This window comes from Dermacentor variabilis, chromosome 2 (genome assembly GCF_050947875.1).
Source record: "Dermacentor variabilis isolate Ectoservices chromosome 2, ASM5094787v1, whole genome shotgun sequence".
In the NCBI taxonomy this organism is placed as follows: Eukaryota; Metazoa; Arthropoda; class Arachnida; order Ixodida; family Ixodidae; genus Dermacentor; species Dermacentor variabilis.
In genome coordinates, this window is record NC_134569.1 from 198,599,554 (window position 1) to 198,615,099 (window position 15,546).

General features: G+C 45.3%; 1 protein-coding gene across 3 annotated transcripts in view; it reads left to right on the plus strand.

Annotated features, from left to right (window-relative positions):
• Positions 1 to 15,546, plus strand: part of Atg9 (autophagy-related protein 9) — a 66,925-nt gene that overhangs the window by 21,745 nt on the left and 29,634 nt on the right. For all 3 annotated transcript variants that reach the window (XM_075682519.1, XM_075682521.1, XM_075682520.1), the window contains exons 5-9: positions 1,033 to 1,179; positions 3,063 to 3,198; positions 7,727 to 7,829; positions 14,506 to 14,749; positions 15,318 to 15,512. In XM_075682519.1, coding sequence (XP_075538634.1) covers positions 1,033 to 1,179; positions 3,063 to 3,198; positions 7,727 to 7,829; positions 14,506 to 14,749; positions 15,318 to 15,512 — 825 coding nt within the window. The remainder of the gene's footprint in view (positions 1 to 1,032; positions 1,180 to 3,062; positions 3,199 to 7,726; positions 7,830 to 14,505; positions 14,750 to 15,317; positions 15,513 to 15,546) is intronic.

The window sequence follows — 15,546 nt, forward strand, 5'->3', positions numbered from 1 at the left end:
TGCTTTTATCACCATCCAGGCTGAGCACATGCAAGACCATAGAAAATAGTTGTTTAAAACATTTAAACACCAATAAACACAAGCATTACGGCAATTGGAAAAGCACAATCTTGCAGTGACAACTAAATTCTCTTTTTTGCTCTTTCGCCACACTTGGCCGTTGCGCCAATATACACTCAATCACACATTTTTCTTCCTAAATGACACATTGCAATAGTGATATAACATTGAAGGCTTAAAAAGCTTTGCAGTGAATATGCCCAAAAAATTAAGACATTATTAGGTCTAACGCAGTATATCATGTACACAGGGATGATAAATGGAAATCTGGAAGTAACGCGACTCAAACTAGAAAAAAAAGCCATAGAAATAGTAGCTTCTAACCCGACTGCTAATTTTATACTGGCGCTGTGCATCATGGCCACCAAAATAGCCTTGTAAGCGGCATAGGATGCCGCCTGCATTCTTACTAAAAGAACCTGAAGTAACTTAATGCTTAATTTAGCTATGATGTACAAAAGCACTGCTGAAAGTCTGGCCCATGTTCTAGAGTCCAGTTACCATGGACCTCATTAAAGCATGCTTTATTCAATGGCATCATTCTCATGAATTCGGAAGCTGGAGAGTAGTTAAATATAAACTAAGTTTAGAGCAAAAACTAAATATACAGGATGCCAGCTACAGAACAAATACTATTATCTTGATGTTTTTTTAATGCTTGGTGGGCAAATGCAACTAGACATGCATTCCATCTCACCAGCTGTGTCCGTTGCAGCAAAGGCAAAGAGTTACATCAGCTGAATGAGAAACACGAATGAGAAACATGGTAGCAAAATTAAACGGCACACAGTGAGCAAGCCTGCCTCCTTCATCCGAGTCAGAGTCCACTCTTGTTCCTGATTGGTAGACACGACCTGTAAATTTAGCGTGCACTCAGCAGAATTGATGCGGAGCTCGTGGCTCAATGCACTGCTTTGCGCATTCAATCTTTTGTAAATGTGTTGTCATTGTTCCTTTCGTGTTCTGTTGCAGGAAGTTCGTGTTTGTTGTGGTGTTCTCGACGTTCCTCATAAATTGTGTGGACTACCCTGTGCTCTTCCGGAATAAGCCGCCACCCCACAATGGCACCAAGGTCACCATGAGTGACGTGGTCATCCCCTCTGGGCAATGTGTTGCTAGGTTTGGCTTTCTAATTTTATTTATATTACTTATCTTGCAAAAGGATTTGTGTGGTGTGAATACAACATGGCAAAAGCACAACGAGTTACTTCCTGTTTTGATGTGTACTAGTAACCAGCCATGGTTGCTTAGTGGCTATGGTCTTGGGCTGCTAAGCACGAGGTCGCGGGATCGAATCCAGCCCGCGGCAGGAGCATTAGAGTGTGGGCGAAATGCAAAAACACCCGTGTGCTTAGATTTAGGTCTACATTAAAGAATCCCGGGTAGTTCAAATTTCCGGAGTCCCCCACTACGGCGTGCCTCATAATCAGCTCATGGTTTTGGCACGTAAAACTCAAGTACATTTTAATAAGTACTAATAAATGCTTGATAAGCTGCACAGGCACTATCACGGAAAAATGAAACATTTACAGAAAAAGCGTAAAATGGAAGCACCTCTTTTGAGTAAAGTTTATAACTTGTCCTCAAATATTGCTCATTCTGTGCCCTTAATGTATGTTCACTTTAGTGTCTAGCTTGGCCCATGAAAGACCTTCTGAAAACACTAGTGTTTAATATACCCTTAGCCAAACAGTCACTGTTTGGCACTTTTTTGCTCTATTGTACAAATCTGCTGTGCTCCTGCATTGCATGCTTTTACTTTCAGAAACACCTAAAGTCTGTCATTGGCAATGTTTTAATTCTTGGGATGTAGTGACTGCGCACAGAGGTATAAAGAAAACTGCTGGAATGGTAGCCTCCACAGTTACTTACCAGCACAGTTGAAGCCAAAGTTTGCCTTTATTCCTGCTCTTAAAGAGGGCCACGGCAGCTGAAATCCGCTCGCAGCTCATTTCATTTTGCTCAGTTACTGTAAATATTAGCCTAACTGAAAAATAAATGCTTGTGGTTTCTGGCTAAAATATTAACTTTAGCTGCATATTGATATCATGATGTACCATAAAATTTGACAAGACATTTACGACTCCTTCTCAAACCAATGATAGAAACAAGTCGAAAAATATTTGTAAAGTAAAATTAACCATCCTAAATAGCACAGAGTAGTGAGAAAGCGCTTTGTGTAATGCCCACAATTCGCTAACATTTTTTTGTACCTTTGGTAAGGTGGCAGCAGTCCACCTTACCAAAGGTGGACGAAAACTAAAGTAGGACAGGTAGTGACTGCGGATCCGGATCATGAGACTGAAATAATCAGAAGAATAAGAATCGGCTGGGGTGCGTTTGGCAGGCATTCTCAGATCATGAACAGCAGGTTGCCATTATCCCTCAAGAGAAAAGTTTATAACAGCTGTGTCTTACCAGTACTCACGTACGGGGCAGAAACCTGGAGGCTTACGAAAACTGTTCTACTTAAATTGAGGACGAGGCAACAAGCTATGGAAAGAAGAATGATAGGTGTAACGTTAAGGGATAAGAAAAGAGCAGATTGGGTGAGGGAACAAGTGCGAGTTAATGACATCTATTTGAAATCAAGAAAAAGAAATCGCAGGACATGTAATGAGGAGGGAAGATAACTGATGGTCATTAAGAGTTACGGAATGGATTCCAAGGGAAGGGCAGCGTAGCAGAAAGCGGCAAAAAGTTAGGTGGGCGGATGAGATTAAGAAGCTTGCAGGGACAATATGGCCACAATTAGTACATGACCGGGGTAGTTGGAGAACTATGGGAGAGGCCTTTGCCCTGCAGTGGGCGTAACCAGGCTGATGATGATGATGATGATGATGATGAGTTCAGCTTCAGTCTTAAGTCGTCATCTCGACTCCTCCAGCACTTTTTTTTTTAAACCTCCATGGCTGTACACAACCACTTTTCTAGTTTCTAGAATTGTGCAAGACATCAGCGACTAACTTTCAAATCCTTTATATATTGCTTGGCCTATACAGGTTTGGGTTCTTCACATGGCTGAGCCTGGTGGTGGCAACTGTGTACTGGCTGTTCAGGGCCATCCGCGTTGCCTGTCACCTCATCCAGTTCATCGAGATACGCGCCTTCTACGTGCATGCCCTGCACATATCTGCAGTGAGTGATCCTTGCTCGCTCTTGGTCACCCACTTTCACATCTGTCATTTTTATTGCCATCGCAGCTGTCATGTTGTGCACCCAAAGTTAGGGGACGCAAACTGGCATACGAAAAGAACTTACGAGGACGTTAAAAAAAAAATGCAAAAAGATGTACAGCACAAACCATTTACAACATAACCGCTTATAGTACAACACTGGACGTAACCCACACTTTTCTGACTCGCGTATATCCTCGTATAGAACTCAATGTATATGCATACCGCTTATAGTGCAGCCATGCAAGATGAAATCCAGTAGAACCTCATTCATACGTTTTGGGAAAAAGTGCGAAATTAAATGTACTAGCATCGAAAACATATAATCAGAAGTCTTTAAAAGTTTGGCAGACTGAACTGCCATAATGCGAAATGTAATGCGACATTGCGCAAAGTGTTGCAGCACGAGGCACCGATACCTGCCAATCTGTTGGTGCCTTCGGCCCAAGATGCACATTGTCCTTTTTGTGGCTTCGGCAATCGTACAATCGTGGTCTAAAAATTTGGCCTGTATCAGCAGCTTCATTGGGCAGCATTTTGATGGAAGTTTTGGCATGCCCACTCGGCAAGAATCACTGCGGCACGAGACACCGAGACACCGGCTCAGTCAATCGGGCTGCACAGGTGAACGCGAGACACACATTGTCTATTTAAAATAATTATAGGAAGCCTTAGTGAAATTGAACTGGAGGGTAATACCGGAATACATTCATTGTTGCCGCCAGAGTGGAACTGATGCTCACCTCGTGCTGCCTGCAGCGGGGTACGGCGACCTGTTTGGGTTATCCCCTATTAAAAGCATGCAGTACACTTCCTGCACCACGCGCTGTGAAACAGATGGGTGAAGGGTTTGGGTTTTTCAGTATTTTTTTTTATCCGAGACGATTTGTTGCAAGGCATAAAGAAAGTTAACTAAAAGCCACCCACTTACCAGATACTTATTTCGAGTTGGCTGCGATATGCAAATGGTAACGTCAGATGATATGCGAGGAGATTTGCTAATACCGGAATAGGAAACCAAGTGTGTGGCAGCATTTTGACATGACACAACTGGGCAACTACTGCAATAAAGTTGCCATTGTGCACGCCTACAGCTCTCAAACATCCCTTTCTTTCTTTAATTACATTCGGTCTAGCCACTGGAGAATGTATTATACAATCGCAGTTTGGCGATATACTTAAAGGGACACTAAAGCGAAACAATAAATCAGTTTAGACTAATGAAGCATTGTTTGAGAACCCTGCAGGCAGTCATTTAAAAAAATTAGTTTGTTTATTAGATGAGAAAATGAAGGATCAAGTATCAGTATTAATTTCGCGCTGAAACCCCAGCGCCGGTACGTCAGCGTGATGTCAGGGATTCCAAAGTGTGTTTTCGCATTTGGGCCGCGTTGGCTGAATAAAGGTTCCCGAAACGTGCCATGTTTAATATTTGGTTCCTTTAGAACACAATGTAGTCAATCTGTACCGCTATGTATAATTAGTAGGCCCTAGAAGATGCCATCAAAATCCAAGACGTCACAGCGCCCAGGTGTGGGAACTTAAGTAGGCGTCGCCACCCATATTTCGTTCTTGCGCTTTTTCTGGCTTACCAAACGTCTTATCGTTGTAAGAGTGGTGTTTTTGGTGTTGTGGAATGGTAATTTACTAATGCAGAAGAAATCATTTTTCACTTTAGTGTCCCTTTAATGCTGGTGCTGAAACGTGTGTTTTCCGGGCACGTATTAATGAGTAAGGAAGAAGTGTAACTGTATTGGGTCATTTATTGCATCATCAACCACAAACATTGGCATCGGGAAATCGTACGAAACAGGATTGTATGCATGAGGTTTTACTGTACCGATTATAATACAGCTGTCAGACAATTCCGCAGACAAGAGAGGCAGCCAGCACACTTCTCAACGAGATGCACTGGCCAAAGGGAGAGCGGTGAGGGCAATGCTAAGGAGGAGGCGTGGGGTCAACGAGCAAGGAAGAGAGAAAAGAAGTTGGGAAGGCTGCCATTGCATGTATGCACTCTGTGGGCGTACGGAAGTTGCCTAGGCGACGGAGAAACCTTTGCTCTAGCCGCTTGTTAGCAGTATGCACCAAGTGTGCGTGCATTGTCACTCTGTTTGGCTCTTCACCTTGTGCACAGAAACTAAATACAGTCGCCAATTATTTTTTTGGACAGGGGCGGGTATGAAAAAAATGTGTGCCTGTCGAGGCCACAGGTGCGTTTGATCTTCGCCTTTTGTGGTGTACAACGCCGCGAAGTGCAGATATTTTGTGTGCAACCTTGCCTCTGCAAAAATGTCTGTTTAAGCTGTGTTCCACAAATTCAGTTCGAAACCTTCATTGTCCATGTGCGAGTTCCCACTGTCCCTACCAGCACAAACAAACTCGTTATACATATTCGCAGTAGTTGCTGGCTAACTGCTCTTGAAACCACACTCCGCCTCACACACGCTGCTGTCAGTTGAGTCCGTGTGTGGAATCTCATGTCGGATCTCTATACAGTAGTCCATGAGTACGAACATATTTGGGGGTAGCTTTCCACCACAGCATGCCGCCCGACACCTCCACTGGCTAGGCCTAACCAGCACGCCTCGTCGGGAGTTGGTGACGAAGGTTGCGATTTGCTGATGTGTTAATAAAATGAATCGAAGTGGCTACAGCACTTGTCTACAGCAGCTCTCAAGGTGGTTCCTCTGCTTTCCAACAAAAATGAGGGCCAGTGTCCGAAAGTTTAGTCCTCATTCTGCCTTGGTTATGTGGAGTTAGCGGCGGTGTTCAAATAACCTAGCAGATTTTGAAAAGTTTGTCAACAACTTCATGTATCTGTGCACATGTGTCTTACTTTGCCTGTTTCGCGCAAAGAACTCAGGTCCTCTGTCATTAACCTGTCAACTTCTGTAATTTTAAACGGATGCAAACATTCCATTCGTACGCTTCGATTCTAAGATATGCATAGTTGCTTCTTCTGCATGTTTTACACTTGTGCAGCCTTTCAGAAATGTTTTGGTTCTAGTGCGGCTATTTGAAACTTCAGCAAGTTACATTATAATAGGCGATCTACACTGTGCAAAAAAAAAAAAGAACACAAGGCAAATGTTGGGCTTTGAGTATGGAAATGCTTGGGTGCGTCATTTCTAACGCTCCCTAATACTTGCCAGAATTGCTGTCAAACATATAATGCCTGTACATTTTACGCCACGGTGGCTCAGTGGCAAGGACAGTTCGCTGCCGAGCATATGCAGGTTCATTTCCTAGTTCTGGCAGCTGCATCTCTGTGGGGGCGTAATGCAAAAACTCTCATGTACTTGGATTTAGGCGCCAGAGTCGAAGTAGCGGTATGAAGTCTCTCTAACCTGCAAGCCCAGCTCATTGCTTATGGCACGCACCGTGGCGCCTTGGGCGTTGCTCCAAGCCCGATCTTGCGGGATCAAATCCCAGCCATGATGGCCGCACTTTGATGGGAATGAAAGGCAAAACTGCCTCTGTATCATGCATTAGGTGCATGTTAAGGAACCCCAAGTAGTCAAAATTAATCTCCTATGGCATGCCTCATAACTATGTGGTTTTGTTGTGTAAAACCTCAGAATTTAATTAATTGTTTATTGCAGGAAAATGTTAATTGAAGTGGTGTTGCACAATGCTGGAGTAGTGCTTTAGATCATGGAATGTAAATATAGGCACAGAAGCAGAAACTCGACTGTTCATTGTGGCCATATCATACTAGCAGTACTGTGTAAACATTGTAACCCTAACATTCTTGGACCATCTGGCGGTACCAATGCCGGCATCTGGAGGTGTGAGATTAAGGATCTTGGGGGAAAAAAATGTTGCCTTAAATCCTAATAAGTGCATTAAATTGCTTATTCTTAGGCCTGCTTGTCAACTTGACAGCACCAGAAAGCCGCAAACTTTCCCTGCCACGAGAGATGCAGCTAGTTGTTTTGTTTCCAACTGCAATATTAGAGATGCAGTACCTGCAGATTTAGTCCAGAAAATTGAATGAACCATTTTGTGCCGTCCAAATGTTTTATTTTTTTTTTTTGCAATTTCACGTTTATATGAGATAGCTTACAGTAGGGACCACAAGCAATCAGGCTAGCCGATAAAAATTGATTGGCTACTGTGTGCAAAAACAATTACCAAAAATCAACTCGCATGGAGGACTAATGGCAGGATTTAATGATAGGATTTCCCAAGTCAATGCAACATCTCCATAAGCATCCAGATAAGCAGTTCCCTCACTAGCCAGCATCATTGTAATTGTGCTAATACATAACTCTGATGAATGACCATTGCTTTGAAAATCCTGCGGGTCCAGCGTTCATGAAAACCTTGCCATTGCTGCTGCAGGCAGGCTGTGATGGCCAGGGAAGTTTTTGGAGGGTCAGTAAGTATTTCGGTTGTGCCAGTTTCTACCTTTTCTTGTCCCCACTTCTGTAACAGTCGCCTTTGTGCTATCTAACAAAAGCTGCCATCTCGACCCTGCCATGCAGAGCGACCTGGACAACATGACATGGCACGAAGTGCAGCGGAGGGTGCTGGAAGTGCAAAAGGACCAGCAGATGTGTATCCACAAACAGGAACTGACAGAGCTCGGTGGGTTCCCACATAATTTTATGTGGAGTCTGAAGCGTGTCTTTGCATGATCTTGCCAAGTACCGCTGTCAGATTTTTTAATGCTTTCAAACTGATAGCCTTATAGACACAGCGGCAAAGAGGGCACTGCTTCACCTACAGCTTCAACGGATATCATATTGCATACCTGCGAACTTTAATTTCCTGTAAAGTTTATGAATTTGGATGTGCTCTTTGATTTCAGCAACATTGTGTCGAGTTTAACCCTTTGAGGCCCAAAACTTACCCACATTTCGGCCACTCGAGCCCAAAACTATTTTGCCAGTTTTGGGCTCCGTGAAAGAAAACAACTGTGCAAGAAAAACTTGTAGGATGTTTATTTTCGAAGTTGCTTTTTGTGTCCAAGTCTTCCAGCAATATTTGGGGAGCATGTGAAAGTGCTCAAAGCTCTCTTCTGGATGCAGTCTTGGATTAATGCTGCAAGTTTTGCAGAACACCATTTCTTTCCTGCACCCTTTTGTTTTGGGATCGCTGCAAACAGCGCGGTCCTTGCTGCTTCAGCCGGGGATCTTGTAGATGAACTGGGGCTTTCCATCCAGCCTTTCTTCACATTCCAAACGTTCAGACGGGCCCCGCTCCTTAGCACGAGCCCTGGAGTTGCCCACCAGCTGCTCAATCAGGTTCTGGCGATACTGCAGGTATCGCTGCTCTTTCTGTCCCTGCTTCAGCTGCTGCATCCTCATCACAATGAAACTGTTTATGATTGAAACTTTGAGAAGCCAGAAAGAGTTTTTTGTCCCCCATTCCATTGACTTGTGGGAAAGTGCGTAGCTTGCGTAGTAGGGATCGGCCCTGTCAACTGCACCCGTATTTTCATTGTGGTCGCATATCACCACAGGCTTCTCCAGTGTCACTGTCTTTCCTCGCACTTACTTCCTTGGTACTTCTTTCATAGACACGTTGTGATCTGAACTGAGCATTGTGACTTGACGCTTGTCCCGCCAGGTAAGCGCAATGTACGAGTTTGCGTATCGGTAAGCAGCCCCTTCACCTTTTTACAGCTTCTTCTTGAGCTGCTGTGGCATTTGTTTCCTATTCATCATCATGGTCCCAGTTAGTAATAACCCTCTGCGAAAGTAACTGTTTGGAAAGTAGTGGAGACATGTAAAATCTGTCCGTATAAAGATTATAGCAACTACCCAGCGAAGCTTGCTGCACTTTCTGCACCAAGGGCAGAACAATCCTGCCTGTGAAGGGGAGCTCGGGGTGGCAGAGGCTATCAGTCATTGCGCTACCGTAGTAAGGCTCAAATGCAGAAGTGTAGCCTGTTAGGCAGTCTGCGAGTGCATAAACATGTGTGCCCTATTTATCCGGCTTCTGAGGATTTCAACACTGGAATGAGACTAGGCCCTTGAAGCCAACGATGCTCTCATCTACATTCGAACCCACTTATTACAATATTCAAATGCCACGAAAATTCCATTGTTACAACTGATAATTGTTATCACCAGGTTGCATGAAAAAGATCAATATAGGATTATAGCAGAGCTGCTTTGAGAAAACTATAACGGCGGGGAGGCCAGTGCCCCTCGACCTTCCTCCGGCTGCTGATTGTGTTGCCTCATTTACCGTATTTACACAACCGTAAGTCGACTCGAATGTAAGTCGACCTCCCCCCCCCCCCCCCCCCCATATCGCTTGACAGCAAAAAAAAAAGGAGCATACCATGAGGGCGCATTCGATAACGAAAATTTATTAGTAGCTGACATGGTCACTGGACCACTCGTATTCACTAGTGCTGCCATCGTCATCGTTGCTGTGGTCCCACAGCGCATCGTCGTCCAGCAAAATTTCACATTTGGCAAACGACCGCACCACGACATTTTGTGGAACAGCAACCCACGCCGAATGCGCCCAACCACACGCAGCCGTCAGGGAGGCTCTTTTGACAGGTCCGCTTGGCGTAATTTCGCGGTCTTCTGTCGCCAGCCACTTATTGTACTCACGGCAGAGCAGGGCCTTAAAAGGCGAAGGTCCGGGCTTGTTTCATGACCATGTCGCACTTCACTGGCAGGGACCGGTCACGCATTTCAGCGACGTACGCCGCAAGCTTAGCCAACAGCTCCGGAATGCATCCAGACTTCGGCACGTGGGAACTTTCTCACTTGCCGTCACAGGTGAAAATTTCGCTTCGCTGCAGTCGCCCTCTTGCACCACCCGTTCAGAAACATCGAAATTACAGCCCGCTGCACAGTGATTTGTTTTTTCGTCGTAAAGGATGGCAGCCCTCTTGAACGCTGCTGTGAACGAGTGCCGTATGATTAGTGGGCCTGGAGCACTCATGATGACTGGGGAAGCATAGAAGTAGCACGTAGCCAGCAGTCAAGTGGAACGCGTCAAACCAATGCCAATGCCTTTCAACAGAGAAAGAGAAACCTGCGATAGATGTCTGCTCTTCTATGAACTACTGATACTCCCCACGAGCGCTGCCGTTCTGAGGGTGCCGCTGCAAGTGGGAACAGCGGCACTTCCATCAATGATTGACACCCTCCCCATGAGTGTTGCGTGCACTGTAAAAGTCTCAAAAATGTTGAAAAACCCTTCCGAAAAGCGAACAAACATGCGGGATAGCGAAAAGATATAAGTAGGGCCATAGAGCAAACATAAAATTGCAACTACATTGTAGCTCCCGTCGGTCTCGCTTTTTTGGCGGGGCCATGTTTTAGTTTCGATTGTAAGTCAACCCCCCAACTTCACTTTCAAATTTTAAAAATGTGGTCGACTTACAATCACGTAAATACGGTAACTGTAACTCTGCTTCCCACATGCTCCAATTGCATGTAACAAGCTGTGGCTGTTGGCGTTCGAGAATGGCACTGCTATAACTACGACAAAGAGTGGTCATGGGCGGCAAGCAATATGCGAGCTCTACCGAAGCGTCACTTTTGTGGCCCCAAAGGGGCCTTTTAAAAAAATGCAAGCAGGTTGCCGCGGCAACCTGTCAGCTTGAGAAATGCAGAAGAAACGCTGGGGCGAGACTACCACAAGCATCTTTCCACGTACTTCTCATTGGCTTGCACAAGAAAACTCTTGTGTCCGTCGGCCTTGCATGCTTTACATGAAGCTTGCCGACATCCTTCTCCAAGGCATCCATGTGCTCCACGTTGTGCAGCGGAAGGTTCTTCGTGAAAACAAAACTCTGGAGGAACTCAATCATCTGCAGGGTTTCCTGAAAGGACAACATTGAGGCAGCCTGCCCTACCGCGTCAACACTGCCGCCGTCACAGTCGCTATCTGATGCAAGCACATTCACGACGATCGCCTCATCAGTCAGAAGCGCTTCGTTTCCTAATCTATAGCAGTGCGCTTTCTTTTCACTGGCAACATCATGTGTAGCCGATGATCAGCTGGCGGATCAGCTATCTTCCGTTTTGGCAGCGAGTCAAACGAGGCAGACAAACCATATAGCCAGGATCGACTTTGACGAAACCAACAAAGACGAGCACGCGCAGCTTCATCTGTTGACAGAACTGCGTAGGATGTGGGGCCATAAAACCACAAGAGAATGAGGGGCCAGCGAGCAATCTTGGAGCAGCGCATTTGGCATGGTCCATTCGTGTTTCAGAAGGTGGCATGGCCTAGCGCTATGGGCGCAGTCCAATTATGTTCCAAGGGGTGGAAGGGCTACAGGAGAGAGGTGCGCAAGACTGGTGATGTGGAGATCGCTGGAAAAGTCGCAGTGGCACTGGGGCAGCGAGCCATCATCCAGCAACTCGAATTTCTCGTTTCCTTCTTTTCTTTTTAAGGATTTCGCATTTCATTACCTTTTCGGACGCACATCCGGCAGCCAGACTTCATCGTTATAACCAATAATGTGGCTTGGGGGCATTGTAGTAAGGGGGTTACTACACCATAGAAAACATACTAAAGGTGACAGTGCAGCAGCTTCTCATTCTTATAACTGATATATTGTTAAAACTGGTATCCTTATAAGTGGGTTCGACTGTATGCGAATTGGGGACCAGCGTTTACATGCTCTCTGCATTTCGCATCACTGTAAAGTATAACATCCCTGACCTTGTTTGCCCGAGTTGGTCGACTTGAAGAGGCATCTAGACTTTGAGCAACGTGCAGCATCCAAAAGATTTGAAGAAATCTCGGCCGTTGGGAAAACTTGCGGGAAAAAAGCATGTTCTTGACAAGGTCCTGGCTAAAGTACTCTTTCACTATCAGCTTGGGATTCAAGCCCATGTTTATGATTACCCCTAGGAAGGCTTTGAATTCTTATAATGGCACATTTTCCCAGTCCTTCCAAATCAAGTTCTTCGAAAGGACGCCGGCACTCTAGATTTTTTGCATGTTGATAGTGATTCATTTCAAGAGCTAGTTCCTCAGTGAGCTGGTCTCTGAGGAACGGCTGGAAGTAGCCCAACTCAGTTTAGTTTAGAAATTCTTACTTCGTGACAGTGAAGGGAAGAGGGGCAAAGTCTGGAAAATTATCCATGTAGGCTCGCCGGCTTGTTGCACATGGTCGTGTGTTACCAGAGCCGCTGTCTCCCGTGCCATCTTCTTCTTCGTCGTTGACTTCTGTAATATCACCATCTCCATCTTATGGAGGCACATAGTTCTTTCTCACTAAAATCGTCTATGTTTTCGCTAAAAGCTTCAGAATTGTCGCTGTAGAAAGCGTTTAGCTAGAAGGTGGTCGTGGTAAGCTGCCAGCAGCAGAGCGCCTGACATTGGATCGGTATGGCTGTGTTGTATTGTCGAGCCCCTCTCGACAACAGACCACAACGGGTTAATGAAAAATGAGCTATGTTTGCTCAAGAAGTTACTCGTTGGTCTCCAACCATTCACTTGGAAGTCAGTGAAAGGACATTAAAGGGGTACTTCCTTCATGCGAGTTGATTCAGAAGTTCCTGAAGCTGGTGAAATCTGCAATAGCGATGTTGCTGAAAAGGCTACTGTGATGTATAAACAGTGTGCTGCTCTTCATTATGTTTCTCCAAGTTTACTGCTACGTACTCGTATGCTGCACCTAAAGGCAAATCATTGTTAATAAGTTCATATGTGTCCTACACAAGATCTGGTCAAGCTATTACCCCCCCCCCCCCCACACACACACTTTCTATTGTCGTGTGAGGATTTTTACAAATTTTAGTGTTCATAGCTTGGTCATTAAGAAGTCATTAGTGTATGAGAGTCAACAGGATTGCAAAGAACTCAATATTAAAATTTTGAGGGCCTTCCACCTGCTGGGGTATAGGCACTTGTAGACAGCTTGTTACAATGGCCTGTTGCCGCAAGTGCATTCAAAGGAAATTCAAGAAATATTTGCATTTTACAATTGCAAAAAAAACTACAGTCAGCAACCTCAATATTGCCAAAATTTTACGAGGAATTTGAGCACCTCTCTCCCTGTCATTAAATATGCATGAATGTGACAGTGTCGTTAAGATTTTTACATAAGTTCAATTAAAAGCATTGTGCTGTAGTTAAAAGTGCATTTTCTGCTTGCTGATATTCAACATTCACTTTAATTTTTTATTACATCGTACTTTTGGGTTTACAGAGCTCTTGCTGACAATGGTGGTACCATGTGCATTTGGTGTCAAATAAAATCTCGATGTTCAGTGGGTTTGCTATGTAGCAGACTCGTCAATTGCAGAGCATCGAAGGCCATTACGACAAGGCCCACGCACGATTGGGGGAAGTACCAGAGAGTGTAAAAAGCCGTCGGTTAGTGGAGTGTAGAATGAATGTACCATTGGTGGTTGCGCCAAACCTGCATTCCATGGCAACTTCTGTTCATTGCTGTGGCATGAGAGTTGCACAGGTTGACCTGTTTGCACACGCAAGTGCATGCTTTAGTGTGCCAGTAAGCCTTTGTGACAGAGTGTGGTTGCAGTAATCTCTTCATTCGACTCTGATTAAGTCAATTTTTTGGTAAATTCAATCCCGACTAGAAAAGGGGAAGCGTGCTTCACCCAAGGTACCTTATGGCTTCCTTTGGAATGTACGCAGACAGCTCTTGTCGTATGTGAACCATAGGTGTACGTTTTATCTGCTTTGTGTAATGTGTGCAATGCCACTACAGCCGGAGATCTTGCATCGGTCTGTCCCCTCAGAATGTGCTTTCAAAAGAGTGTTGCATGGCAAACTTCTTCCTCGTTCTGTGTTCCAACTCTAAAGCAACAAAGAACGCTTGCTGCTTGCCATTCAGTGTTGGCCGAAGACATTTAGCAAGAGACTTTGTACTCAATACCGCAACTCGGAAAGAAACAAAAAAAGTTTTCTGGTATGGTGCCTGTTCGCAACATTTCTCAATAAAGGGTTAATAATTGATCAGTGCCTGTATATGAAAATACATATGTTTGTATTGACATCCTACTGCAAGCAAAAACCACTTCAAGTTCCCCCATGCTTTTCTTGTCTGCTATGAATGTATGGGCCTTTGATAGTGGCTGAAAGAAAACTTTGCCACTGAAACCAGTTGCAAGACTTCTGATCAGAGGCCGTACTTCTGGTCAATAACTTTCGGGAGTACTTACACTTTTGCATGGTGCCTTGCGCTGCACCTCACAGGAGCAACAGGCATTCTGCCAGCTGACTTAGCCTATCGGGGGCGCCAGGAAGTTATTGACAAAGAATACGGGCAACTGCCTGGCTTGCTGACAAGCTTGATCTCTGAATGCAGACATCTACAACCGCATCCTTCGCTACAAGAACTACATGGTGGCACTGGTGAACAAGGATGTACTGCCACTGCACTTCACACTGCCCCTGCTCGGCTCCGTGGTGTACCTCACCCAGGGGCTCAAGTACAACCTCGAGCTCATCCTCTTCTGGTTCCCGGGCGCCCCCTTTGAGAACACCTGGCACCTGCGGGAGCAGTACAAGCGGCCTGCCAACCGGGACCTCCTCGCACAGCAGCTGTCCAGGCAAGTTGCGCCATGCATGGCCGCTTCATTGACCAGATCTTGTATCTTTAGCAATTTGTATTTCTGGCAGTCTCAACCGCTGCAGATGAATCAATGTTCGCCACATTCATGACCACAGATGGCGACCACACAGTCCCGAAGGCACGTGACCAACACAATGTCATGCACAGTGCTAAATGCGAGAATATAAAGGCACAAAGAATTCTTGTGATTCCTGTCTGATTCCCGCCGACGACCGGGGCAATGTAAACTCCACCGATGTGTTTTGGTTGGACGCTAGTGCAACCCATGCTGCTTTGCTCTCTTGTGGCACTTGGTGCTTGGCAAGCTCTGGGAGGGTGCATTAATTAATCGGTGCACACCAAAAAGTGAATTAACGATAATGCATATTATTAATATCTGATTGTAATGAACACAAAAATTCCGGACACCTTGTTTAAAAACAAGAAAAAGAGATGTGTTAGAATTGGGTAAATAATAAATATGGTTCATTAAACATGGAAACCCCAAGTAGCCCAGAGCAATATGTTGCTCTCTCAGCCTCATGTGCCGGTGTTCGCCATTGCAGGCGCATCCTGTGGGTGGGTCTGGTGAACCTGGTGCTGCTTCCGCTGGTGCTGGCCTGGCAGGTGATGTACTTCTTCTACAGCTACACTGATCTCATCAAGCGGGAGCCAGGTGTGCTCGGTCTGCGAACCTGGTCTCCTTACGGGCGTCTCTTCCTGCGGCACTTCAACGAGCTCGACCACGAACTTAACACCAGGTACACATACCGTACTTATTCGAATCTAAGCCAA